At 41.1% G+C, this 27,500-nt stretch overlaps 1 protein-coding gene across 19 annotated transcripts in view; it reads right to left on the reverse strand.

Annotated features, from left to right (window-relative positions):
• Positions 1–27,500, reverse strand: part of nrxn3b (neurexin 3b) — a 326,116-nt gene that overhangs the window by 224,554 nt on the left and 74,062 nt on the right. For 18 of the 19 annotated variants that reach the window (XM_035995714.1, XM_031287986.2, XM_031287985.2 and 15 more), the window contains 4 exons: positions 25,208–25,231; positions 22,819–22,980; positions 5,871–6,309; positions 1,049–1,432 (listed from right to left, as the gene is read on the reverse strand). In XM_035995714.1, the coding sequence (XP_035851607.1) occupies positions 1,049–1,432; positions 5,871–6,309; positions 22,819–22,980; positions 25,208–25,231 (1,009 nt within the window). The remainder of the gene's footprint in view (positions 1–1,048; positions 1,433–5,870; positions 6,310–22,818; positions 22,981–25,207; positions 25,232–27,500) is intronic. The other variant, XM_031287983.2, reaches the window with a different exon arrangement.

A 27,500-nucleotide genomic window follows, 5' to 3' on the forward strand; every position in this document is an offset into this window, starting at 1 on the left:
TGGGCTCCCACCGGAAGTTTAGCTCTTTCAGGACAGGACAGAACATGTACTCCACATTACATAACATTCTACATTCTATGTTTCATTATTTAAAAAGGTACATTAACAACACAGAAGTGCCATATTTCAGTCTTTAATAGTATAAGTATCTGTATAAGACAGAACTTTCTCAGTGTAAGGCATATGTTGATCTCTATTCTTCTTAAGTCATTAACAACATGTTATCATCGTGCCGGCCTTCTACAGTCTGGTTGTAACAACCTACTCTCCAGATACTCATTAATCCTCCTAAAAGTATCTTTACACACCTCTAGTGCCTTCTAGTGAACCCCAAAAATCTCTGTAAAATAGTGAAAAAGTGAAGGACAATCTGAACAATAGTCTGATAACATACTCTCCCACAGCTCAGAGTGTCCCTATCTCCACCGTCTCATAAAAGCTTAATGCGTCCAAGCTCTTAAAATCCAGACAAGGAGAGCCCAATTCACCAGCAGAGATAAGTTCAATTTCACTGCAGAACCTTCCCCAGCAAAAAAGAAAAAAAAATGCTTTTCCAAAGCCACTTGGCAGAAAATCCTATTAAATCTTTCAGCAAAGCTTCCATAAATATTGTGAGGGAAGTGTCCCAAGTCACACTTCCACCTGTCTGCTAAAACAGAGCAGTGTCCACTTTGCTTGGAAAAGCTAATGCTAGCAGACAGTGGCTTCGTCACTGCCACTTTACAACCATCTGTCGGATACCAGAAAAGATATTTCAACTTTGTAAAACTACTTCATAACTACTGTTAACATGTTGCATCTTCTAACCTACTTTGTACACAGACATATCGATAGAAAGTAAAACAACACTATTCTATAAGCACACCGACCATAGATTTCTTCTTAGCACGTAAAAGGTGTCCAGCTGCTGTACCCTCATTAAAATGCCCTTTACTAAAAAAAAAAATCAATAAGCCTTCTGACAAACCCAGAACGATTTTAAAGTGATCAATACAAGAGAGAAAACACATTTGCCAGATAGAGAGGAATGATTGGAAAGCAGTCTCACCTCTCTCACAAGTGCTATCCCAGAATCCAGTTCCAGTACAGTCACAGACGAAGCGGTTCCATCCCTCCTTACATGCTCCGTGGTTCTTGCAGGGGTTGCTGTCGCACTGTTTCCCCGTCACCTTACTGCACGAAGACTTGATACCAGTTGCATTTTGGGACTGCGATATCTGCCGGATGTCCTTGCTGCGCCCGTCGATGAACAGATCCCGGACGCAGCCCACGTAGCCGTAGTTGAGCATAGCGGTCCAGAGCTCCGTAGGGAGCACCAGGCCCGCCCGGCTGTCGGGCAGACCCCCCAGATAAAGGTCCCCCTCCAGGTCCAAGATCTCGTTTTCCCCGCTGGCTGTGAAAGGGGTCCGGCGGCTGTTTACCGAGATGATGCCTGGAAGAAGAAAAATCCATTCATTATTACTGTGTAAATACTGGCCTACACTGCAAAAATGTACGTGTCAACATGCCATATAATCTACTTCTATCATATGCTTTAAAAAGACTGCAAGGGGAGTGAGATAATATCACTTGTTTCTGGTCGATTTTCTTTTAGGTGAAAATGCGGATAGATTTTTGGTAATTTGCAACCAGAAGCTCTAAGAAATTGGAGGTGCTGGTGAACACGAGCAACAAAGTTGTAAAAAAAAAAGGCTGACTAAAATAAATAGAAATAGCAAAGCCTGTGTCTGTGATGACGTGGTCTGATTAGGTAGACTCTGAAACACCCTCTTCAGGATGAGAGAATTCTATTTGAGTCATACAATTATAGAATAGAGGGCAGAAAAACAAAAATCTGTCAGAGAAGAAATAAGTTTGCATCCAACAAAATAACCACTCCACTGGCACAGGGTCTCTGTGTGTGATCTAACAGCACAAATGCCTACAGGAAATAGTTGTTACAGTCTATGTTCTATGAGGCAATTTTAAAGATTATTTTTTTGGGCTTTTCCGCCTTTAATTTTTGACAGGACAGCTAGGTGAGAAAGGGGAGAGAGCGAGAGAGGGGGAAAACATGCAGGAAATCGTCACAGGTCGGATTCAAACCCTGGACCTCTGCATCGAGGCATAAACCTCTCACTACATGTGCGCCTGCTCTACCACTGAACCAACCCGAATATGTTTTACATCCACTGAACCCCAAATTAACATACTATCTATATGCAGGGGTCACATTGTCAAATGCATCAAGACACAGCTGATGCAACAAGGTTCATGAAAGTAAAAAACTAAATGATTCACAGGTCTTTATCCAAACTAGAAGTTTAAGATTGCTGATGCGGTTTGTTGATTTTTTTTTTTTAACCTAAGTGAAAACAGTAGAAAAGCGGGTCTATAATTCAAATCAAGATCATTAATAAACCAGAAATTTAATTGAAAGGCACGTACACTTGCAATTAATTTGGTCTCATAATTACAGACTTGGCCTTAAAGTATAAATAATTAAAGAAAGAAGAAAAAGATGGTTTAACTTAACTCTGTTTTACAATTATTACCTCTATCTGCACCTCTCGGTTAACCCACACTGAGATGGAGCTGAAAAGAGCACGCTCTTTACACAAACTTCAAATTTAGCTATTCTGAAAACGTCGTAATACAAGTTGTCACATTTTCCTTGTGTTACATTCACCTTGCAGCCAGACAGAGAGATTCTGGCTGGAGATCTTTGTGGACAAGAAACTGAATTCACTTGCAACTCATTAACATTTCACTCAAGCCACAAGTGTGATTATGCCTGTTCTCAACCATCCCTCAGTCTGCTATCCATATATCTGTCACATCCCTCTTTTTCCCAGTGAAAATCCTACTTTCTACTCTGCTATCGCACTGGGGGCTGTGCCGGTGATTAATCAAAGCAGCGAGCTCTGACACGCGGCTAAATTGGCTGCTCTAACCTGATATATAACACAGGCTGTAGCACCGACTAACACACCCTGGTTCTCTGGAGGATCGCACCTAATACAGAGACTGTGTTGGGTTTTGCAGCTCTAGGCAACAGAAGTTTCTAACCCTTTTCTCTAATATGATCTTCTTCTAATACTTTCTGTGTATTTGGCCATGTTTTGAGGTCAGAGGACATACAGATGGAAGGAAGCGAGGGGAAACAGAGTCAGTAGCTATCTAGAGGGAATTATGGCTTCATCCGGGCAATAAATCATCGCTGAAATTAATATATTGAGGAAGTTTATATAATCCCAGAGTTGTGAGGAAGAAGCTGAAACAAGCAGTCTTACAGCTGGTGCAGTTCCATCGTGGAAGCTACAGTGAGTCTACAGCAGGGGCCGGCAACCGTCTTAATATGAAGTGCCATTTTAAAATGTTCTTGTTAATCAGAATTAAGCCTGCCATCATTTTCTGAGCCCGTTATTTTTTTTCCATTGCGCCACATTCTGTCAGAGTACTGTAGGGCGGGTCTTCACGGATGGGAAAAAAGTCATTCAAACTACCCTAAAACAGTGTCACAATTATTCTAGGGCTTTTCCCCTACATTTTAATTTCCATTAACCTAAATGATTTCAGCACATCCAAAACCAGATGAATATTATTCATGTTGTAGAATGGTAAAGTTGTCTGGAGGAAAATGGTCTTGCAAGTTAGTGCAAAGTTGATGATAGTGAAAATTATTTCCATGTTTCCTATTTCTTTTTTTTAAAAGATTATTTTTTTGGGCTTTTCCGCCTTTCATTTTTGACAGGACAGCTAGGTGAGAAAGGGGAGAGAGAGGGGGGGGGGAAGACGTGCAGGAAATTGTCACAGGTCGGATTCGAACCCTGGACCTCTGCATCGAGGCATAAACCTCTCAGTATATGTGCGCCTGCTCTACCCACTGAGCCAACCCGGCCACCATATTTCCCATTTCTATTTTGTATTCCGAAGAACAGAAAAGATTTTAAAGTCAGGTCAATTATTAGAACATTAATAAATGGCAATTTTTAAATGTATATTTTAAGCCAGAGTCTACAGCCATGCCATAGGATATGTGAGGCTGCACAGTGGCGTTTTGACTAAATGCTAACATCACGTTAGCATAATCACAGTGACAATGATAAGATTGATTGGCATGCTGTCATTTGCCATTTAGCACTAGACACAAAGTACAGCTGAGGTTAAAGGGATTGTAATGTCGCCAGCATGGCTAAAAATACAAAACATGTATTGCCTCTCAAATCTATCATTTTGTTGTTTCATATTATAAATTAAATACCTTTGGGTTTGGTGACTCTTTAACACTGTTGGCCATTTCAAAACAGCACTTCGGGCTAGAGTAGTGACAGGCATGGAGGATGGGCATTTATTATTTTTGACATTTTAGATACTTCTTGCTGCAGTACCTAATGCATTGTAATAATTAATACATGAAGTGCTGTCATAATGGAAACAATTCTGGATTTTCTTTTTATTTCCCAAAATGTATGTTTCCAATTTGAAAAGAGGCATGATAATCTATAACAAAGTTACCGCAGCGATACTGCAGGAAGTACTAGTTATTCTTCACTCAGTATTTTAGGATATATTGCACAGGAAGCGTACTGTTATTTCCCTTGGTTTGATCCCTCTGTACAGCAGTTAGTTTTTTGCCTTGTCAGCTCTGCCTATAAATTCATATACAGTATAGCCAAAGGCTACATATTTTTAATTGAGCCAGGAGTTCAGCTTCTTGATCGAAGCCATTCTTAAATATGCGTTTGTGTGTGAAAAAGAGAGAGAAATGAAAAACGAGACCCCGGTGCTTTTCCACCACACCAAGCTGATCACAGTTTGACAACCTGTGACCGTGATGTTAAATAGAAATGAAGTTTCTAACTAATCGTAAACATTGTGACTAAAAGTAGCTTGCAGAAAATCTGTGAAATTTCAGTTACGACTTCAAAATGAAAATTGAGTTCTGACTAGAGTTGTTCCGATATCGATACCAGTATAGGGAAAGATACTGCCTAAAATTCTGGTATCGGTGAGAACGCGAGTCTATGCATTGATCCGATACCAAGTAATTTAGCCTCGGATAAAACGACCGCTAACGTTAGCTCTCTGCTGTACCGCTCTAAAAACAGAAGCCTACACAGCAATTTTTAGATTTGTTTATTGGTGTTCTTTTTCAGTTATAATGACGGACTTAGTCTATATCCCCTAAGTTTCACTTCCGGGATTGCTCCAGTGCTGCCGGAAACTACGTCAGATGTCACTCTTTTCAGCCGGATATCCGTTACCTTCCACTTTCTTTGTGTTGTAATTTTAAACTCCGGTGGATTTATGAGGACTATGGTTAACTGCTCCTCAGATCTCTGCAGGGTAAATCCAGACAGCTAGCTAGACTATCTGTCCAATCTGAGTTTTCTATTGCACGACTAAAACAACTTTTGAACGTACACGTTCCACCAAAACAAGTTCCTTCCTGAGGCTATTTCGCAGAGGCGCCGTTGCTCCGTCCGGCGCTTAGCACCGCCCAAGACGATTGTGATTGGTTTAAAGAAATGCCAATAAACCAGAACACGTTTTTCTCCCATCCCGGAATGCTGTGTGGACTAGCCAGACCCTCCTCCGCAGCGCTGTGGAGGAAGGTCTGCCAATGCGAGACTATGACTGAATAGATAAAAAAGAAAGTTCTATGGCGTTTATTCTCTGTATGTATTTGTTCATGTTTTCGTAGTTTACAGCTGCTAAAAAAAAAATATTTTTAACACACTGGTATCGGATCGGTACTCGGTATCGGCCCATGCACAAGTTCAGGTATCGGAATCGATATCGGGAAGGAAAAAAATGGTATCGGAGCATCTCTAGTTCGGACGTGTCTTCCTTCGAGGCAGTTTTTCCCTTTCCCCCTCCATGCTTACCTGAGCGGCCGTCCCTCTGGATGTCCACATGGTGCCAGGCGCCGTCGTTGACCTTAGCCTGTGTGGCCTTGACTTTGATGGTGCCGGAGCCCATGTCCAGCAGCAGGTACAGCCCACCGTCCAGCAGCTCCACCGCAAAGAAGTCCACCTTGTTGTTCTTCTGGCCCTTTGCGTCCCGGCGGTCCTGGGGCTTGCCGTGGGTGAAGAGTATCAACCCGTTGGGTTCCGAGGTGCGGAAGTCAAAGGAGATGGAGCCTACGCGTTTGGTGTTCCATTTGGGCAAGGCCAGGTACGAGTCCGGCGTCTCGAAGTTGATGGGGTCGAGGGTGGCAACGTTTTCGCACTTGAAGACCACATCACCCTGGAGTTTCATCTTGGGGTCTACGATGCGGGCGAGGCGGGACAGCTCCAGCCGGATATCATTGTTCTTGTACACCACCTGGGGAAGAAATACAAAGGTTTTGGATATTTCTCATGCCGTGCGTGCAAGAGTAAAGATGAGGATTATACCTCAGTGTGAATTGTGTCTTAGAGGGATTTGTTTTTCATTTAGTATTTTTTTTCAGTAGTGGATAATTTGGCAGTGCAGTAATGGTTGAAAAATATATTTATTTTCATGTGAATGAATTGCACTCCAATGCAAACTGTAATATCATAGCATCATACTTTAGTGATATTCCATATTGTTGATTTCGAGGACAGCTGGATCGATAAAACTAATATCTTCTAAAGCGTGTGTCGCCCAATTTGTTTCTCAGTCATTTTCTATTTCAACTCCAATTTATCCAAGACGAAAAGGAGATTGTACACAAATGCATCACTGTATTTTTGTTAGATTGAACACCTGCTGACTGAGCGTGAAGTGCGAGAAGCGATGGCTAAATTATTAATGAGTCATTCTCTGTGATGTTCAAAAACAGCAGTATTCATGAAGATGGGGTAAAAAAAAAAACCACAGGAGCATCTGTGACTCTGTGAGAATATAGCCAATATTATACTTTATTCACCCACAACAAACTTGTTCCAACCCCCTAATCCACAAAAGCAGAAAGCAGCCCCACATCATAGTCAAATACAACAAAATACCACAGAAAAGAACAGTAGAATGCTGTGAATTGGAATCCATTGAGGCGGAAAATTAACGTTTCTTTTTTTTCTTTTTCGGGGAAGGAAGACAGGCTTTTTCTGGTATATAAGGGCAGTGTGTGCGCAGGAAACAGCAACACTGTTAGAGGGAGCACAGCTGTCAGCAAACAGATTTTACTGCTGTGGGATTACCGATAATCCTGGAAGATTTTACAGTAAATCAACACAGGTGACCCAGGCGCCGAGGAGATCTGACGAGGGGGGGGATAGAGAAAAAACCAGGAGGGAGAGAGAGATGAGCTGGTGGGAATAAGGACAGCAGAAGAGACGGAAACTGCGTGAGAAAGAAAATATGTCTGGAGGCAAATATAGAGGGAAAAAGAGGGAGAGATCTGGAAGATTAAATGCTGGAAGTGCCACTGGGTTTCAAAAATACCACGTGTGTAGGTTTGTGTGTTTGCTATGTGCAGTACAAACACAGTGATGTAGCTGTCAATGCGGTTAATGACCACACACACATACTTACCACACACTTTGTCAAGCACCTAATCTACTACCATACAATACCAATTGTATACATTTTGAATACAGTAAATGTAAACAACTTGCATAGTATATGACTGTATGAACAGAGGACTAAAGTGATGCATAGGAATAGCCCTGTAATGATAATTTCCTTTATTGATAATGAATGAATTAATGAACAAATCCCTAATGCTCCCTCAAGCGCCGCCACCATTACTGCAGAGTAATGGCGAGTGGAGCGGAACACACTTCCACTGACAGTGAAAGCGTAGATGTTTGTGTTAATCATGGTCAGCGGTCGCATAGTCCGACAGGCGAGGGGTACTCTGTGTGAACGTGGAAGTGATTCGGTCTCAAAGCGCTAGTGAAGTATATGACACAGCCTTCGGGCCAGCTGTCCGACCCAGTAATTAATTAGTAATTAAACCCAGCAGGAGTTAGCTTTTGGTTAATATCAGCAAGCTCTGTAATTACTTGCAATGTAATCAGAATAAATTCAGCATTTAATAAAAACAAGAAAACACATGCTATTGTTGGAGTGGAATTCCAGCCAGTGACTGTTAAGAGTAGCCAGCTAGCGAGAGATATGCAGGGTGACGGCTCCCCATCGGCCCTGTGAGGGCAGATCGCTAGGTCTAGGTCTCGTCTGCATTCCACTCAGAATGCGATGGAAACATGAGGAATTAATGGAGATTTATTAAAGTAAAATTCATTTCATAGAGCAGAGGCTTTTATTTTTTTTTTTAAGTTTACTGTCAGAACAGCTGATAACAGAAGGTTAGACGTCTGAAATCCTTTACATGTATTACAATACTTTACGTGGCTTTGCAAGTTAGGTCTGGTCAAGCACTGTGCAGCACTGTTTATTGATTTGTCAAAAGCTTTTGACACAGTGGACCATAAAATACTTCTTCAAAGACTCACCTCTATTGGACTATCAGAACAAGCAGTGGGATGGTTCAACAGTTATCTATCAGGGAGGACACAATGTGTGCGAGCAGATGGTTTCACTTCTGCCTCCCTAAATATTTCAAAAGGGGTGCCTCAAGGCTCAATCCTTGGGCCGCTTCTGTTTAGCATTTATATAAACAAGCTCTGTAATAATATAAATAATACAAACTATCATTACTATGCTGATGATACTGTTCTCTACTGTTCTGGGTCCACTTTAGGTCAAGCAATCACAAATTTACAATCCGCTTTTAACATCTTGCAACATAATCTGGCTACCTTAAAATTGGTTCTAAACTCTAAAAAAAACTAAAGTCATGACTTTCACTAGGGGAAAATCATTTAAAAACAATGTCCCAACCATTTGTACACTTTCAGGTACAGAAATCGAAGAAGTGTCACATTACAAGTACTTGGGCATTATCATTGATCAATCACTGTCTTTTACATTGCATGTCCAAGGTTTGGTTAAAAAACTGAAGTTGAAGTTAGGTTTTTTTCTTTAGAATCAAGTCCTGTTTATCCTTTGAAGCAAAAAAAACAACTTGTAAATGCAACATTCTTGTCTGTTTTGGACTATGTTGACATTTTATATATGTATTCAACCTCCCAGTGTCTTCATGCTTTGGACACAGTGTTTCATGGAGCCTTAAGATTCATTACAAACTTAAAATCTCATACTCATCACTGTTTGCTGTACTCTCGGGTCGAGTGGTTCTCCCTCTCAGTCAGGCGTTGGATGCACTGGCATCTTTTTATTTATAAAGCAGTATTAGAACTACTTCCTCCTTATCTGAACCCTTACATCCTCCCGAGGTCTGCAGGGACATATCACTTGCGTTCACAGGATCTGTTTTTATTATCAGTCCCTAAAGCCCGCACTGACTTTGGTAAAAAGGCTTTTAATTTTGCAGCACCATCTGCATGGAATCAGCTTCAGAATGAACTACAGTTGAAGGAGTTTCTCTCATTTTGTTCTTTTAAAGGCTTTCTAAAAGATCTTGCAGAAAGGCGGTCTGTCTGTCATTGTTTTTAAATCGTTTTAGGACCCAGATTTTTTATGATGACATTGTTGTTTGAATATGATGAGTGAAAGTGTGTCTATGTTTTTTATTTGTTATTGTCTTTGTATTTATTTTGAAACCACGCTGCTGCCACTTGCCAGGACACTCTTTTAAAAGAGATTTGTAATCTCAAGGAGTTTTTATCCTGGTTAAATAAAGGTTTGAATGAATGAATGAAAGGTGCCACGAGAGTATTGGCAGCGTGTTTACTTCCACCATCAACTGGAATTCATCTGTAAAAAGTCAGAAAAGTGAAAAATGACATGACATGACATGATAATAATTATCATAATATCCTAATTTCCTTGAGCCCGAGGTGACATTAAACAGTGATGAGCCCAAAGATTTCCAGTTTATTACACACAACACAAATATAAGCAGAATATGCTCACACATTACTGTAGAAGCTGGAACTAGAGAATGTTTGGCATTTTTGCTGGAAAAATTATTTGGAATTAAAAGTATTTTAACGATAATGATTACTCGCTAATCAAAAAAAGTTGTTGATTTATTTTCAACACATCAACTAATTGATTAAACGACTAATCATTTTAGCTCTACAAGGACATTTCCATCAATGGAAATTAGTTAGAAAAAGCCACCCTGATGCTGCTGCCATGTTTGAGTATGCTAAGCATGCTAATATGGCTCATGGCTTCAGGGATGATCTCTGTTTGTTCTTTTTGTCTGCATGTGATTATCAGCTAAAATATGAGAGAACATGTAGGCATAATGTGGCTCACTGATTATTGTCAATCAGCAGCAGCAGCAATTCCAGTTGAATCCACCCAAACAACTGTCAAATTCAATGTAATTTCTTATAAACTATCAAAAACATCAAATGAAAAACAGGGATGATTTTGAAAATGTTTCACAGAAATGTTGAAGCTGCCCTGTAGCGCAAAAATCTTTTAGCTTTAACCAGCATGTCTCTGAAAAACTGTTTTCATGTTTTCTTCTGAAGCCAAATACCTTGCGTTCCACTTTCAGCAAGCTTTTAGACTACTCTTGGGCAAGAGAACAAACTGAATATTACATTAAAAGAGAAAAAGAGAAGAAGAAACAGATGCTTTAATGTTGCTCATTTGCAATCTACAACTTTTCTTTAACAACGCGTGTGATGGTCACTGTCTACTTCTTAGATGTAAATCGCTCAAACTTGCCAAAGTTCAAAGGCACTCTATCTTCGAGACATTAAGTAGAATTTTTTAGATATTGAAAGAACAGTTAGCTCTGTGTGACCCAACACAAGGTTTCCATCAGAGCCACAACAGGCTGTTCTTATACTCTTAAAGAACACAGTTTGTCTCCTCGACTCATAAAAAACTTTTCAAAACTCTTTATCAGTTTTCTTGACAGCGGAAAGTCTTTACAAACTCTCCCAAGCACTGCAATGTTATTTTGGGATGTACTAAACTTATCTGTATGTCCCCTATCTGTTTTGGGATTATGATTTTGTCTGTTCTGCTGCAGGCTGATCAATAAGGTAATCAAAATAATGCCATAAAAGGGGAACTGACTGCTGTGTACCTCATCTTCTCCTTTGTTATGGCCATGCTTTGCTACGCTATCCTTCGGCCTATCAACAGCCTTATGGGGCCCATTCATAATGCATGCACAGGGGACTGTAACAACTCCATAAAGCCGAGATCCTCCATCTCTGCTCCAGGATGGTGTATTGATTGGGCCCTGGTAAGGGCAGCTGGGTGGAAGCACGCACGCGCACGCACACACACACACACACACAAACACACACACACACGCACACACGCGCACACACACACACACACGTTTGTTTTACTATTTATGTGGGGACCCGTCATTGACATAATGCATTCCCTAGCCCCTTACCCTAACTAAATGCCTAACCTTAACCCTTACCCTCACTCTAACCATAACCTAATTCTAACCCTAATCCTAAAACCAAGTCTTAACCCTCAAACAGACCTTTAACCTTGTGGGGTCCAGCATTTTGGCCCCACAAGGCTGTGCAGACCCCACAAGTATACTGTATTCCCCGGTTTTTGGACCCCACGAATATAGTAAAACAAGCGCATGCACACGCACACGCACACGCACACGCACACGCACACGCACACGCACATACACCTCCCTAATCTACTTCAGATCGGTGCTCATGTCCTCTTGGCCCTGGCCACAGCTGCTGTCAGCCCATGATTTAGCCCCGGTGTTAATGAAGAAGCGGGGTCATTTCACTGAAGTAGAGTGAAGATACACACACAAACAAGGTACTCATGAAGGAGATCTCTATTCACACACACACACACACACACACAATACATAAAGTATTTACTAAGTGCAGATCAATGTAGCAATTGTGGGTAAATATTGATGAGAAAACTGGATGAGTGACAGAACTGATGACACAAGAGATAGAAGACTCAGTAATAATTACTGGGAATCAATACGGCTGACTACCATATCACAATGTCTGGGCTGTGCTAGTATTAAACCCAGGAAAAAAGGGTTAGTTCACCCAAATCACAAAATAAACATCTTTCCAATGTTGCCTTTTGCCACGGTATGTAGGCATGCGGATAGTTCTGGATTTATGTGGCGAGGTTTTAAAATGTTCGCCGGTGAGACTTTTGTTTACAACCCAATATAATGGAGGTGATGGAATTTAGTTTGTGCTGCTCAAAGTATCAACAGAATCACGTTTCAAATTCATATCAGCAACATGTCTTTCTAGATAAAAATGTTAACTACTTTAACTGGGATCTACAGTATATTCTGCTGAAGTGATCTACAGCAAAAGTCTTTGGAGTAAGAAAAAATGAAGACCTATTTCCTTTTTTCATATGTAATTTTACAAAACACAAGAAGAAAAGCACAAGAAATAAAAATCCATTTACCTTATGGGTTTGCAGCAGCAGTGGATATTTTACATCTTGGCAAATAAAACTAAAACACTCAGTATCACTAGATATCGCTATAGGGACAAGTGCATTTTCGTGACTTGGGTGAAATGGCCCTTTAATGTGACAAAATAGAGGGAATGCTGCATAACACGCTCAGGCAGGCCACATTACGCACTATTCATTGCGACACATACAGTAGCCTGTCAAACACACACAGACAGTGAGGCGGTCCATTCAATCTGTCACATGAACTTGCTGCAAATCATAAATGCTGCTGCTGCCACACTGCTCAACATAACATAATCTGCCTCTACAACTTCCCCTTCAAAACAACATACATACATGTAGCATGTAGTGTCTAATTGTAGGGTTCCACCTGGAGCGAGACTTTGCTTCATTGCAGGGAGTGACGGGTAAGAGACTTGGACTTAATTAACTATACATATAGACCTTTTTATTCCCAATAAATCTGTCTCACTCATCTGTCTCAGACTAAAATAGAACAGTCGAACATGGCACCACATGCACTGCTGCTAAAGATAAGAGTAACTGTTGCACTCTTACTGTAGATTCAGTGCTTCTCAGCAAGTGCTTTAATTTAAAACTATAGTACTACTACGAGATATATCTATTCTAAAAACTCATTTTCCGAAGCCACTCTCAAACCACTGACCCCCCCGTCTTAAAATCATACATATTCTGTACATGCAGGCTTATCTGCTACCACTTGTTGCCCCTCCTCCGCGCTACGTCGCGCAACCAGGACCTTCACTGGCTCAAAGCTAGAGAGCTAATCTTCGAGTTCATAAGCTCATTGGCATCAACCCTCTTGTATCGTTGTTGGCATACTAAATCCAAAGCAGTTCAGCCAGTGTAAGGGTTTACACCAACATTTTAATCTCATGTTGGTCCTGGGAGATATACTGTGGGCCTTAAGCAAATCTCAGCATGCTTTTATCTTGACTGACAGAAGTGTTTGCGGTCGGACATTCTATTGACTTCTAAGCATCACTACCACTGCATTCATAACACACTACAGCTGTTTGCACAATGCTGAACTATGCCATACAACTAGGGGGTGCTTGTAGCATGACACAACAAATTGTCACATTTACATTCTGATACGGATTAATAAAAACCTACATATAACATGTCCGAGGATATCAGGTAAGCTGAGTCAGCAGTCTCCTTTAAGTCCCTTCTTAAAACATACTTTCATCAATGAGCCTTATATTTATTTTTAGACCCTTTTATTCTTTTAAAATGTTTTTCCTATTCTTACCTACACTGTACAAGTTTTTAAAACACCAAATAGTTTTTATTTGTTGTGTTTTTATGACTGGTCTGTTTCATTGTTCTGTGAAGCTCTTTGTAACGTGGATTTTGAAAAGTGCTCTATAAATAAAGATGTATTATTATTATTAGGGCCCGAGCGCCGACAGCGGCGAAGGCCCTATTGAAACTGAAGGAATTATTATTATTCTTTTTCCCGGAAAATGAATTGGCTTTTTGAGGGGCTTAACATATTCAAAAACTCACCAAATTTGGCGGTCGCATCAAGTCTGGTGAAAATTTACGTATTTTAAGGGTTTCGGGAATAGGCGCGCAAAAATGGCTCGCTAGCGCCCCCTACAAAGTTAAAAAAATTGAGCCCCTGCAGTGCGTTTAACGTAGACTCACGAAACTTGGTACACATGTGTATCAAGTCAAGACGCACACAAAACGTCATTGGAGCCATATCCTAAACCCAACAGGAAGTCTGCCATTTTGAACAGAAAGTTCGAAATTAATGCGATTTTGGCCATTTCCACATGTCGTACTTTAACGAACTCCTCCTAGAGATTTCATCTGATCAACTTCAAATTTGGTCAGTACAATCTTAAGAAGTTAAAGATGAAAAGTTGTTAAAAGAAAAAACTTTCGTCATAGGGCGTGGCCGTGGCGGTGCGGCCATTTTGTGTGTTTCGCCACCAAAACAGGAAGTGGCTGTAACTTGAGTGTACATTGTCCAATTCCCTCGAAACTTTTCAGGATTCATAAGAGTCCAACCCTGAGGACAAATAAAGGCCGATATTTACTTAAAGTCATAGCGCCCCCTAGTGGCAACAGGAAGTAGGCCTAAAAGTCAAGGTGCTATACTTTAACGAACTCCTCCTAGAGATTTCATCCGATGTACTTCAAACTTGGTCTGTATCATTCCAACACCTTAAAGACGAAAAGTTATTAAAAGAAAAACTTTTCGTCTGACGGTGTGGGCGTGGCGTGGCGGCCATTTTGAGTGTTTAGCGATGAACAAAGAAGTTGTTGTAACTTGAGTGTACGTTGTCGTATCTTCCCGAAATTTCTCACGATTGACAAGGGTCCAGGCCTGAGGACACCTACAGGCCGAATTTGACTTTTGGTCATAGCGCCTCCCGCTGGCATCAGGAAATGTGCCTTATATAACAAACATCATCTGATTTACATGAAACTTATAATGTGTGGTCTACATGTGATACTGAGCCGCCCCCTATACTTTAACCACGCCCACGTACTCAGGCCACGCCCCCTTTCATAACATTTGAACCGTTTAAGATAGTCTTGTGTGAGGTGTCATTGAACTCATCAGAGTTGCTTCTTCTTTGGTGATGGTTTGACCCGCCCCCTATACTTTAGCCACGCCCCCTTTTATAACTAATGACCCGTTTGATGTAGACCCTTGTGTGAGGTATCAATGAACTCAGCAGAGACTTCCTTATTCATTGGTGATGTTTGGCCCGCCCCTTTTGCTTAAGCCACGCCCATTTCATAACATTTGAACCGTTTAAGGCAGAGTCTTGTGTGAGGTATCATTGAACTCAGCAGTGAGTTTGTTTTTGATCGGTGATCTTTTGGCCCGCCCCCTATGCTTAAGCCACGCCCCCGTTCATAACATTTGAACCGTTTAAGGTAGAGTCTTGTGTGAGGTGTCATTGAACTCAGCAGACTTCTTTCTTCATTGGTGATGGTTTGGCCCGCCTCCTAAGCTTTAGCCACGCCCGCTTTTATAACTAATGACCCATTTGATGTAGACACTTGTGTGAGGTATCAATGAACTCAGCAGAGAGTTCCTTATTTATTGGTAAATGTTTGTCCCGACCCCTATACTTTGACCACGCCCTCTTTCACAGCTAATGAACTGTATGACGTAGAGTCTTGTGTGAGGTATCATTGAACTCAGCGGGGAGTTCCCTTCTCATTGGTGATGATTTGCAGTGTCTGAGTGCCGCGCAAATGCATGGTCGCAAGCAGCAGCGTCCGTCAGTAACCCCGACGCGCGCAGAGGCGCGAGGGCCCGTCCATCGCTGCTTGCAGCTTTAATTATTATTATTATTATTATTATTATTATTATAGAGTTTATAGGTGCTTGTAGGCAGATACTGTTCACCTTTGGCCAAGCTAGCGGTTTCCCCCTGTTTCCAGTCTTTGTGCTAAGCTAAGCTAACCGTCTCCTGGCTGTGAAGCTTCATCTTTAGTGCACACATGAGAGCTAACTCTCAAAAAGGAAGCATATTTCCACGGAAAGGAAAACTATTTTTTTTTTATTAATTTTTTTTTAAAAAGGAACAAAATAAGCCGACAAAAATAAGTTTCAATTTTCAGACTGATGTTTTTCTTCAACAGGCACTTTTGGCATCGCAGGAAAACAAAAATGTTACTCCATGAAAACAAGCCAGCATTGTTACAGGGATACCTTTGATTTTTCTGGTAAATGCAGTAAAAGTACAAATATGATTAGGTCACCATTGCGTGATGAGGAAATTAGCCTTAGAACAGTATGGGTTTCATTTTCTGCAGAAAGATAGTGCGAGATCATAGGAAGTAGAATACTGCACAGTGTGACTGAGTGATGTGAGGTTGACATTCAGTCTGAAGCGAGGAGATGTGAACTTTTTTGCTGCAATTACATCCATTTCATCTCTGTTCAGTAAAGGTTACAACATAGACCCAATAAAGGCCTCAAAAAAGGGAAGATTATGAGATATCATCTGTTATTAGCCGCACTCTTTCAAAAGAGTACGACTTTCCAAAGAAAAAAGTCTAATCTCATTCCTCTCCTATCAGTTATCATATGTGAAATTGTGCTCCCAGGGCCACTGACTCCAGAATATGTTTTGTAATATTATATAATGCAAGGTTTTGAGTTACCCAGAAATAAGTTAAATATGTAAATAAGCTCTTACCTAAAACCAAACCCTGTAGAACAAACTTAGCTTAACCTATATGGTGGTGAGGGTGAATGCATTCTAATAAAGTCTGAGGTTTGTACCCATCCATCACTGTTTGGCCCTCTAAGGGGAAATTTAAAAAAAGAGCAAAATAATTATTAGGACAGGGTGATATTTGCATTTGTATTGGGGGGAGGGGAGACAAGCATTGCCTGAACGTACTGTGGTGACTAACACAAAACTGATGACGACAATGTTCCTCTGAAATGCCAAATGTTGGTCTCTTGACCAACATGGTCTCAACCTCTCCTCTTCTTCTCATTTACTCATCAGTCTCTTGATCTCCGTCCATATCGGTATTTTTCTGTTTCTGTCTCCCACCCGCTGACATTCACCTCACCTGTACCTGTCCTCTCCTACATTCTGTCACTCCCCCTTTTTTCCCCAATACTTACACCTTCTACAACTTCTCTGCTTGTTACTTATCTCCTTCCTGTTCCCTCCACCTCCAGCATGCAGCTCCTCCTCTCTCATGCCCCAGCCGCCCCCACAGTCTGACACAAGTTGCCACAGCACAGCTCCAGTGCCCCCATGGGTGCTCTGTGACACCAAATGGAGGGGCTGGATGGCGTGAGAGGGGGCTGGGGTTGCAGAAGGCACTCCAAACATGAGGTTGACCGGAGAAGAAGCCGGGGCGGCTGCCCACTGGCCCTTGGTCACGTGACACGCTGCAGCCCACATGGCAAAACACGCGCGTAGGCGGGATCTCTGTGTGTGTGTTGTGTATGGATGACATCCCATGTAGCCTACAGGGGCAGATGAGTGCAGTGGAGACTGAACAAGAGAGGGCTTGGGATGGCAGCACACAGCATCTCTTTTGTTGTCAGACAGAAGAGAAAAAGAACGCATTTGCGCGTTGAAGCAACACATGCCTCCATCAGCTTATTCATCAGCTCTAAGTGATGCACTTCTTTAAATCTCACAGCAAACAGAGACCAATATGCAGCAACATTCCTATCCCGTAGCATTTCAAGCGCTCTAGCCAGACATTACACACACAGAGTCAGAGAGAAATACTGACACACTCTGATCTGAGCAATGGGCCAAACACGACTGAATCATTTCCTCATTATCTAGGGATAAGGAATCCAAAGGAAGAGGTGGAGGGGGCAGGAAGGGATAAGATGGTGAAGGAGAGCAAGAGAGAGGCAGAGAGACATAGGGATGATGCATAGAGAGTGCATGTAGGTGAAAGAATAGATTCAAATACACACAATACAGCGTTTAGAAACACACTTCAAGTTGGGCTTCATACAACGACCATAGAGATACTGTGAATGAATAGAAGTATGTGGGGGCGATCACACAGCCCTTCATAAGCAGTTTGTATAGTCCTGGGTAGCAGCTGGCATCGGGCCTGCTTAATAGAGCAATGTAATATATGAACAGTTGAGGATCGCACAATACTACCTAACCACATGGTGAATCACTGCCATGATTAAGTCCACCAAACGCTCTCTCAAGGGCCAACTCATGCTGACTCACACTTGTTCGGATAATAATTGAAACACATGCTGCCTCTGCACCACGACCAATGATGAAAGTTCTTTACATTAATGCATTTGCCTCCTTAAAGCTACACTAAGCCAATATTTTATATGAGCATTGAGTCAAATAACATGAACTCTGATGTTCCCCTGAGCAATGCAGCAGTGTGCAAATATAGTGTTGGTTCAGTCTCACAGCTCTCATCAACCTTATTTCCAGCTGTCTGGGAAACTATTTTCAGACAAAAAGATTTTTTTCAGAGACAGAGACAAACGTAAGCAACTACCTGATGAACAGCTAAATACTAATATGAGAAGTTGGTGGGGCCCAAAAACAGAGCCAAAAGAAGAGTGAATATTGGACTTACATTCATCAGGAAACCAGAAACATGGTAACAAATAACAAATGGATGCTTATGTCCAAGTGGAGGTGGATGCAGGTGCAACAACCCAAGACAGCATCATACAATTTACAGGCTAGGTAACATAGCTAACGGAAGTGTGGACAAAAGCTGTACGGTACATTAGAAGTAATCTATTCTCCTTATAATCACATTGGGTGAGTCGCCCACAGTGGCGGATGGGTGAGCAGACACAGGCAGGATTATTTTATTTAGCCCTTGTATGGGAATTTACTGCATCACCATGTGCATCAACATACAGAAAAGCAAGGCACCCCAACAACTTTCTTCATCCTACTACTTGGTAATGGACTAAACTACCAGTGGGGGAGTCAAAATACAAACAATTAGGCCTAACATATACAGTATTTGTACAGTTTTTATAATTCGCTGTTCACAGATTAATAATTAATTACTACTCTAAATATTAATGCAACTACTAGCTTCAAGAAAAAGCTTCAAAACTCCCATGGCTGCCAAGATCTGGGAATCACAAATCCTCCCACGTTGCAAAAGAACAAACATAAATAAAACAAATGGCTTGAAATACAATACCATAACAAGGTGTGTATCATTTTGGCACTGGGAACGACAGACTGAAAACCAACTGAGCCAGTTGTCCGAAGACAAAACACAGCAAGGATGTTAATGATCACTGGTACATTTGAGTTTATTCACAGCTTAGGTTGTGTTATGTATTTATTCATGGAGCCTTAGGTAACACTACAGGCACGGCTCGGTCAGTAGCTAGACATGTATGCAATGTATTTGTGTCTGTGAGAAATAGAAAGTGTCAGAGCAGTTTAAGGGTGGACCAGAAATGCATTAGCCGATGTGGTAATGACTGGGGGAACAGCAGCCTGAGCTACTCAGTCGAAACATAAAACAATGCAGACAAGGTGACTTTCTCTTAGCCCAAACGTGGTTGCTTGTGTGTGTATGTGTGTGTGCGTGAATGAGTGAGAGAGAGAGAGAGAGAGAGAGAGAGAGAGAGAGACAGGGTACTGAAAACAAGATGAAGGGTAAGAGTGTGGTCTGATAGAAGCTAAGTTGGCTAAATGAAAGGCATGTTGGAAGGTGCTCGACTGAGCATGGCAGGACATCACAAGACTTACTGGCTCTTGTCAAAATTGAGAAGGTTGTGATAGAAGAGCAAAGGACGAGAGGGTAGAGAAGTATGAGCAGGGATATGTCACTGAATTTGCTCAACTTGAATAATTGCATTTAAAAACTGAATAGCATAATTTGAAATCAAATGTATTAGTAAATGGATTATTAGGAAATGGATTCCAACAAACTTGAAACTGAATGTAATATGAAATTGAGTTTAGGTGCTCTGAAACTGTATTTGATCCTCACTGAACATTTCAACTCTCTATATACTTTCACATTCAGTTCTCACAATTCAATTTCAGTTTACAGACACACACATTTGGCCGTTGAGGAAGAGCAATCAAGTGCAGATTAAACAGAACTTCGGTCTGTGTACATTAGACCACAAAGGAGACAAGAATTAGCAAGCTAGCGCACCCTGCAGTCCCTCCGCCTCACTCTAAGAGACTACTTTGCCGGGAGGAGAGCAGGCGATAGCCCCGGAGAAACGTTCAGTTAATGGTTGTAGCAACTATGCGCTGGGTCTAACCTTTGTACCGGCAGCACCAGAATGTTTGTTGATCCCGGACCGCCCGGATCAGCAAAGTGTCTGTTGCTTCCATTTCTGCTGTAACCCCAGCAGCAAACTGGCCGACGAAGCACCGTGAAGCGGAGCCATTTTCATTTCGGCGCACGTTACCAATCTGTCTGTTCACACCGGCTGCCAGGTAGGTAATCAAACACAGGAACGCCACAGCACAGCCGGATACTTTACAAAGTAAAAAAAAACTAATTTCAAAATAAAACAGGTTTATGGTGATTTTGGCTGTCTTGACTTCTCAGCTGTGTCTAGAGCAGGACAGGCGATCAGGCACAGAGAGAGAGACAGACGGACAGACAGAGACACACACACACACACACACACACACACACACACACACACACACACACACAAACACAGGACTGGCCTGGCTGGAGGTGGTGGGAGGTGTTGTTGGATGACTACCAAACACACGGAGAGAGAGAGAGAGAGAGAGAGAGAGAGAGAGAGAGAGATGTTCTGTAGAGTGGAGAGGAGCAGCATCGCTTTGTGACCAGCGCAGAGAAATGCACGTCTGGTGTGAACAGCCAGGCACCTGACCAGGCTTCTCGGGCTGCGTGTCCCTGGCGTCACACAGGTTAGACCCAGCTCTGCTGCTGGCCACCAGCCTGCTGTTACCTCCGGCGCTGGGGTTTGTGCTGGCTGAATTCTGGTTGCTACAGCTGCTAACTCAACGTTGTGTTTCTCCCACTTTGCATTTAATCCAATACACAAACTATTAAAACAGACATGTACCGGAGTTCTGGGCACTCGATTGCTCTTCCTCAATGACCGGATGAAATTGAATTGCGAGAATTGAATGTGAATTGTGAGAACTGAAGGTAGAAGTACAGAGAGTTGAGTTTTTAAAGCAACTGAATTAAATTTCAAAATATTGCATTTAGTTTCATGTTTATTGGTTATGTTACAAATTAATAGTCATTGTAAATAATAAATAATACTATTCAGATTAAATTTTTTCCAAAGCAATTATTCAACTTGATCAATACAAATTCAAATTATGTGCTTATCTGGGATAAAATCATCACAGTATACAGTACAATATTATTTTGATCAAAATAATAATTGTTAGGCAAGAGGTTTAATGTTAAAAGGTGGAAATTACTAGAATGACTTTGCTAATTTAAATATTTTAGTTAAATATTTTAAAAATCACAGTCACCGACTATAAAGTCCAAGTGTATTCTATGCTAAATGTATTCACTCTCTGTATGAGACGCTCTATAAGAGCGCCTGTCTCTTTAACCCCTCCTCCCCAGAAAGCCCAGTCTGCTCTGATTGGCCAGCATGTTTCCTGGACTCTCCAGTGCACTCCAGTTTATTAAGTTAAGTTAAGTTAAGTTAAGTTAAGTTAATTTTGTGGATTGTTGTGTGCATCCAAAATGATCAGGTGGTGGTTAGAAGGAGGTGTTGAAAGTACAGCTCCAGTTTACTTTATGCTAATGTAAGGTATCTGGTGCAAGCATTGTTAATGAAATAGCAGGCATTTCTTTGGTTGATATCTGATCAAAGCTAGACACTTCCACCGGTTCCTTCACAGGCTAAACACTTGGAAGATCAATTATGGTACACGGTGTTGGATTTCCCCATTTCATATGATCTGTCTTTTATCTTCTGGCAGCATTCCAATCATCTCAGGCACATTAGTCCAGTAATGTCACCGCTTTCCTTTTAACACTGTAACAGAACTGCAATGGCTTTAAATAATCACTCAAAAAGCACAATGTAGGGACCCCATGTATAATGAACCCATATACACTACCAATGCCATTCTCCTGAACTTTTTAAAAAGCAAGATAAAATTTATGAGAATTAATTAGTTTACAAATAAAAGCAGTGTTCCATACTGCAGCGCCTACATAAGGACACCAACTTGCACCCAGTGCCAAGTTAAAACAATGCTGTATCTGAGACTGCTGCTGCTTAACTGCAGAAATTAACGTAGACTTTTTTTTACAGCTCTGAAGAGCCACAAGTCCTCCCTTTATTATCATTACTTGCTGCAGAATAAGTAATGGGGAGCAAAATGTAAATAACAGAGCACTTAATATATATATTTTTTGGCTCTACTCACAAGCTCAAAGAGCCAGCAACTACATTATAAATGTCCCGAAACAACAACGCCTTATTTTATTTCATCATAGGCAAATATTTCTTTCAGATTGCTGCCCATTGGGAGGCGTTTTAGCGGCACACTCAAGACGATGCTGCAAATTACATGCGACAGAAGCAATTTTTGGGATATTTTCTCACACACAAACTGCAGTAAGTGTTATGAATTAGATTAAGCGAGGGGATATTGAAAGTCGGGTACTTCCTCTGCCAACTCAGCAGCTTTAATTGATAATGCAATTTTATTTAATTCTCCTTTCCTTTCCTTTAAGGGAAAGTATGCTGATTATGATGTTTGTCCATACTGTATACTAAAACAGCTGCACTGGCAAAGTGAACACTAGAAAAAACCTGTGCATGTGGCTTCAAAATATATGCATGACAACATCATCCTGAAACATTGAAAAATCAAATACATATGCAGATACAATATTGTGATTGAACAACACACATACAGGTCATGCATGCGTTCTCTATGTATTCATTTCAGTTTCTCCTACCTCTTTAAGGCAGCCCATGAAATTGTTGCTAACTGGAGATCCGGGCAGGTCGGCAGTGCTGGGGCTCCCACCCACGTAGAAGAAATCATCGGAGCCCAGCATGGTGTAGTCTTCCTGGGTGTAGCCAGTGGTGGTGAGGATCCCATCAACGGAGATTGTCACCTGTTGAGGGGTAACACATAGCCAAAGCCGAGCCATTACACTCTGGGATTCGAACCAGTGCCGTGTATAAAACACACCTCCTTCCTTGGTCTGCATTGGAAATGAGCTATTTGAGCTTTTCTTTAGGTCCCACACTCTACTGTAGGTTGCTTTACAGAATCCTTTGGTACCTTGAAGCGATTGGTTTTTTGGACCGGACAGCGTTTGGATTTTGTTAATGGATTTTTTTTTGCCATAGGATTCACAGGACAGGTAAAGAAAATATGGCAGAGGCATATTTTCTTTATCTTTGATGGGGGTAAGAGAATGGATCGTAGGTTTGGTTTTGAAACTTCAGGTTGGGGGAGGGTTAGTACAATGTTCAAACCAAGGACAAATTGATTGCACTTGTCTTAGGTTTCGGGATTTATCTAGTAACTGCAGACACACACATATACTGTACAAACGTATGCCAGTGCACGCACACACACACACACACACAAACACACACACACACACACACACACACACACAGAGACAGAGACGTACACATACACGCCTACACTCACATTCATTCTCACGCCATCAGTCTCACATTCACCCCTCTCTTGCAGACCTATACATCTATATATCCACGCTCATGCAAAACAAAGGGAGGCTTTTCACACCACATCAATGTGCAAACCAAGATCATCACCGTTAGAAGGCAACTTAACCACATTTAATTAGACATGTAAGGGAGTAAGTGGATCAATGGTGGCATACAAAGCTGGAGCAGGCCACACAGGTGCAGAGGCTCATGCACAGTCCAGACCAGAGCCCATATTCAAAGACACACTCAGAATAGCTGATGCTGATCTCTGATCAGGTGTAGCTCAGGTGTCATGGCTGCAGTGGGGGACTGTAACTAAGTACTATGTAAGCATTTACTCAAGTACTGTACTTAAGTACAAATTTGAGGTACTTGTACTTTACTTGAGTCATTTCTTGCCACTTTCTACTTTTCAGAGGAAAATATTGTACTTTTTACTCCACTACATTCATCTGACAGCTTTAGTTACTAGTTACTTTGCAAATTAAGATTTTTGCACACAAAACACAAACAAGTTTATAAAATAAGATGTTTTATTATAAATTAAACTAGCCAACATTATATAGACCTACAAGTTCAGCTGAAATGATTAGCTGATTCTGTTTGCATCGTTTCCCATTCCTAAAATGTGACGATTTTTCTGCATTGAGAACTTTTACATTGAATACTTTAAGTACATTTCCCTGATGACACTTACATACTTTTACTTAAGTAACATTTCTATGCAGGACTTTTACTTGTAGCATAGTATTTTTACAGTGTTGTATTAGTACTTTTACTTAAGTAAAGGATTTAAATACTTCTTCCACTACTGCAAAGCTGTATTTTTAAAGTCACTGGACCAGACCGAGAATCCTAGATCAGTATGCTTATTCTTAGAAATGTTATGCATATGGACCCGGGGGTAAGGGAGATCAAGGTTAGCCACAAACACCACTTTGACCAGCATGCTACAAGAATACACAGACACACACACACACACAGGGAGGGGCAGGGTGAGTGATACAGTGATAGGTGGAAGGTGAGTGAATTAGAGTGTTAGTGGTTATTTTGGGTGAGGTTAGGGTTGAGGTTATATATGAGTTTGGGAGGTGAGAGGTCAATGAGGTGTGGGCATGCCATGCGCCATAGTGAGTTAGAAACAACTGTCAGAGCTCCCGCAATGAAGGTTAAGGGTTGCCATTTTTGGTCTCCTTTAGGGCTCGGTGTCGAGGTCACCATCTTTGGGATTGTGGCAAGCTTCTGTCAGTTCTGGACGACAGTCCTCACAAAAAATGGGGACTTTTTTTTGCGTGAAAAAAAAAAAAAAAAGTAAGTTGCCTTGATAAAGGCAAATAATTAAATTTGTACTTGTTGGAAATCTGCAGTAATGTGGAAGAAACAAAGAGAAAAAAGTAAAAGCCAAAGTGAAAAAAAAAAACAGGATGGGGGATTGTGGGGTATAGAAGGAGGTTGTTGGCAGGTCAGGGAGGAAATTGAGAAGAAGCGAAGAAAGAATTGCCTGGTAATACAAACCCATCTCCTCATTTTTTGATAAGAGTGTCTAGGATGGAACTCAAAGAGAACGAATAAAAGAAGAGAGGGGGAGGGGACACACGGCAAACCCAAAAAAAAGACAATAAGAATGATATCTACCAGACAATGTAGTTTGTTTACCATAGCGTGTCCAATGCCTGATTGCTTTCCAGAAAAAGGGGAAGAAAGGAAATCAAAAGAATAGTGAACAAAAAAGGTTGTTAATAAGGATGGACAGAAAACAAAAACCAAAAGCAACGATGAAGAATTAGGATGTTAGTTAGTTAGTACATTAGTTGGTTAGATACTGGTTAGTAGTAAAGAAAATATGTCTTTTATCATGGATGAGTTAGTGTTGTGGTGAGAAAACACTACATGATTTGTCAGAGATTTGCTGCAGTAATAAACAGTCCCTCCAGAAAAACGCTATTATGCGATCGCATAATTCAATGCATAATCAGCCAAAGTCCACATATTTATGCGGGGGGCCGCATTTTTTCAAATACGCCGCACTTTCGCCGCATAAATTGCCTATTTCCGCGCAAAATATGCGGGGCATGCATGATTTCATAATCCCCGCATTTTCGTTGCAAAAAAGTCACATATATCTTAGCAGAAAGTTGAAAAATGTTGCGTTTACTTCACACAAGAGCAGCCATTTTCCCCTGTTGCCATGGGAACGTTATGAAGTGACATAATTACGCAACGTTTACATCATCGAAAAGCTGCAAACCCTGCGATGAAGCCATGATGAAACTGCAGTTTTTCTTCCCGCAATTTCATCGCATAATATTGCATAAATATCCCGCATATTCCATTGCATTTTTTAAGAAAACGTGCCGCATAATCAAGGATTTTTGTCCGCAACAATCACAAAAAAAACGCATTTTTCTGAAGGACTGAATAAAGTGCAAGCGCGCCATCCTAGCCAAATTTTGGAGTCCTGCAAGAAGAACACAGAGAGAGAGTGGGACTTTCAGATAAAGATTTGTGTAGGATGGCTTAAACCCCAACTAACTTGTAGTGTTTTTTCACCCTTAGCCTATCAAAGAGTTCCTTTCAAAAGAGGAAAGAAAATGATAGTTATAGAAAGACAGATCTGTAGAAAGAAAGAAAGAAAGAAAGCAGGCAAGCAGCCCTTGGCTCTTAGCTTCTAACCTACTAAACTGTGTGTTATCCTGTCTGGATTTTCAGCTACACCTTTACTAACCTGTGGAGCAAAAGCTTACTGTCAGGGAGGGTCGGGAAATTGGCACTTACTTATTGTGTGGCTCTGAGAGCAACACTAAATGCTGTCTTACCTCGAATTTGATACAGGTCATGTAAACGGCATATTCCGGTTGGATATTCTGAATAAGGCCTTTTTCCGAATATAGCATTTTCCGATTAAGACGTGTGGGTTATTCCGGTATCATTCAGGTTTTAGAGGCATTCTTCGGACGTGTATACAGGGCATTCGAAATATGCGTCTCAACCAGCCAACAGTTTGCAAGGCTGCAGACCCGATAAGGAGAAACACAGCTACTTTTAAACATCATCAAATACATGGATATCAACAGGTTTTTGGATATGCGCAGACATCGCTACGCCAACCTTTTCAAGAAGCTGGTTGAAGGAATGAAAGGGGGAGGCTATGTTTGCACGGTCCAACGAGTCTGCCACCACGGGTAAACTTTTGCACGGCTACATGTAAAGGGGAATATTAGTGGAATATTCACTTTCATTAGCCATTGAAACAGCTTAGTCGGAATATCGTCTTTTCCGGAATAAGGGCAAAAACCAGAATATGTAAACGTAGTCAGTGTTCTGTTACTCTCTTTCTACAGCCTCCTGTAGACAGCACTGATTCATACTAGTTCCAACCGGCTGCAATACAAGCTAAAATTCTTAATTTAAATCCCATTAAGAAAATGGTAAACAATATCTGTCACGTAACAAATTCCGCCTATGTGCAACAGATGCACATCTCTGATGAAAATGCATTTCTATCTATAAAAAGCATCATGATCATCTGAGCTATAAATACTGCATTAATATAGCTCAAAGGCATACTGCCTGGCTTTAAAGTGAAAGTCTATATTTTCCACGAGCATTTCTCTGAAAGCAAGGGGATAGCGACAGCGCCTGATGGAAGTATCAGCTGAAGGGAGAGTGAAGAAAAATAGAATGATCAGATAACTTTAATTTGAGGACACAAGAAACTCGAGTTCAATAAACCGATGAACAGGAGAGAAGAAAACACCTAGCATAATGGTACCTTGACTAAGCTATCAATCACATGCGAAAGAACTGCTTTGCCCTGTGGTTTTTTTTAAACTTATCATTACGTGGAAAAGAAGTTGAACAATGAAATGAAATTAAATAGAATTGATGTAATTGTAAAGACAACCAAAAGTTTAACGAGATCTATCTCAATAATGTATCTGAACTGTGA

This window comes from Sander lucioperca, chromosome 19 (assembly GCF_008315115.2).
Source record: "Sander lucioperca isolate FBNREF2018 chromosome 19, SLUC_FBN_1.2, whole genome shotgun sequence".
NCBI classification, from domain to species: Eukaryota; Metazoa; Chordata; class Actinopteri; order Perciformes; family Percidae; genus Sander; species Sander lucioperca.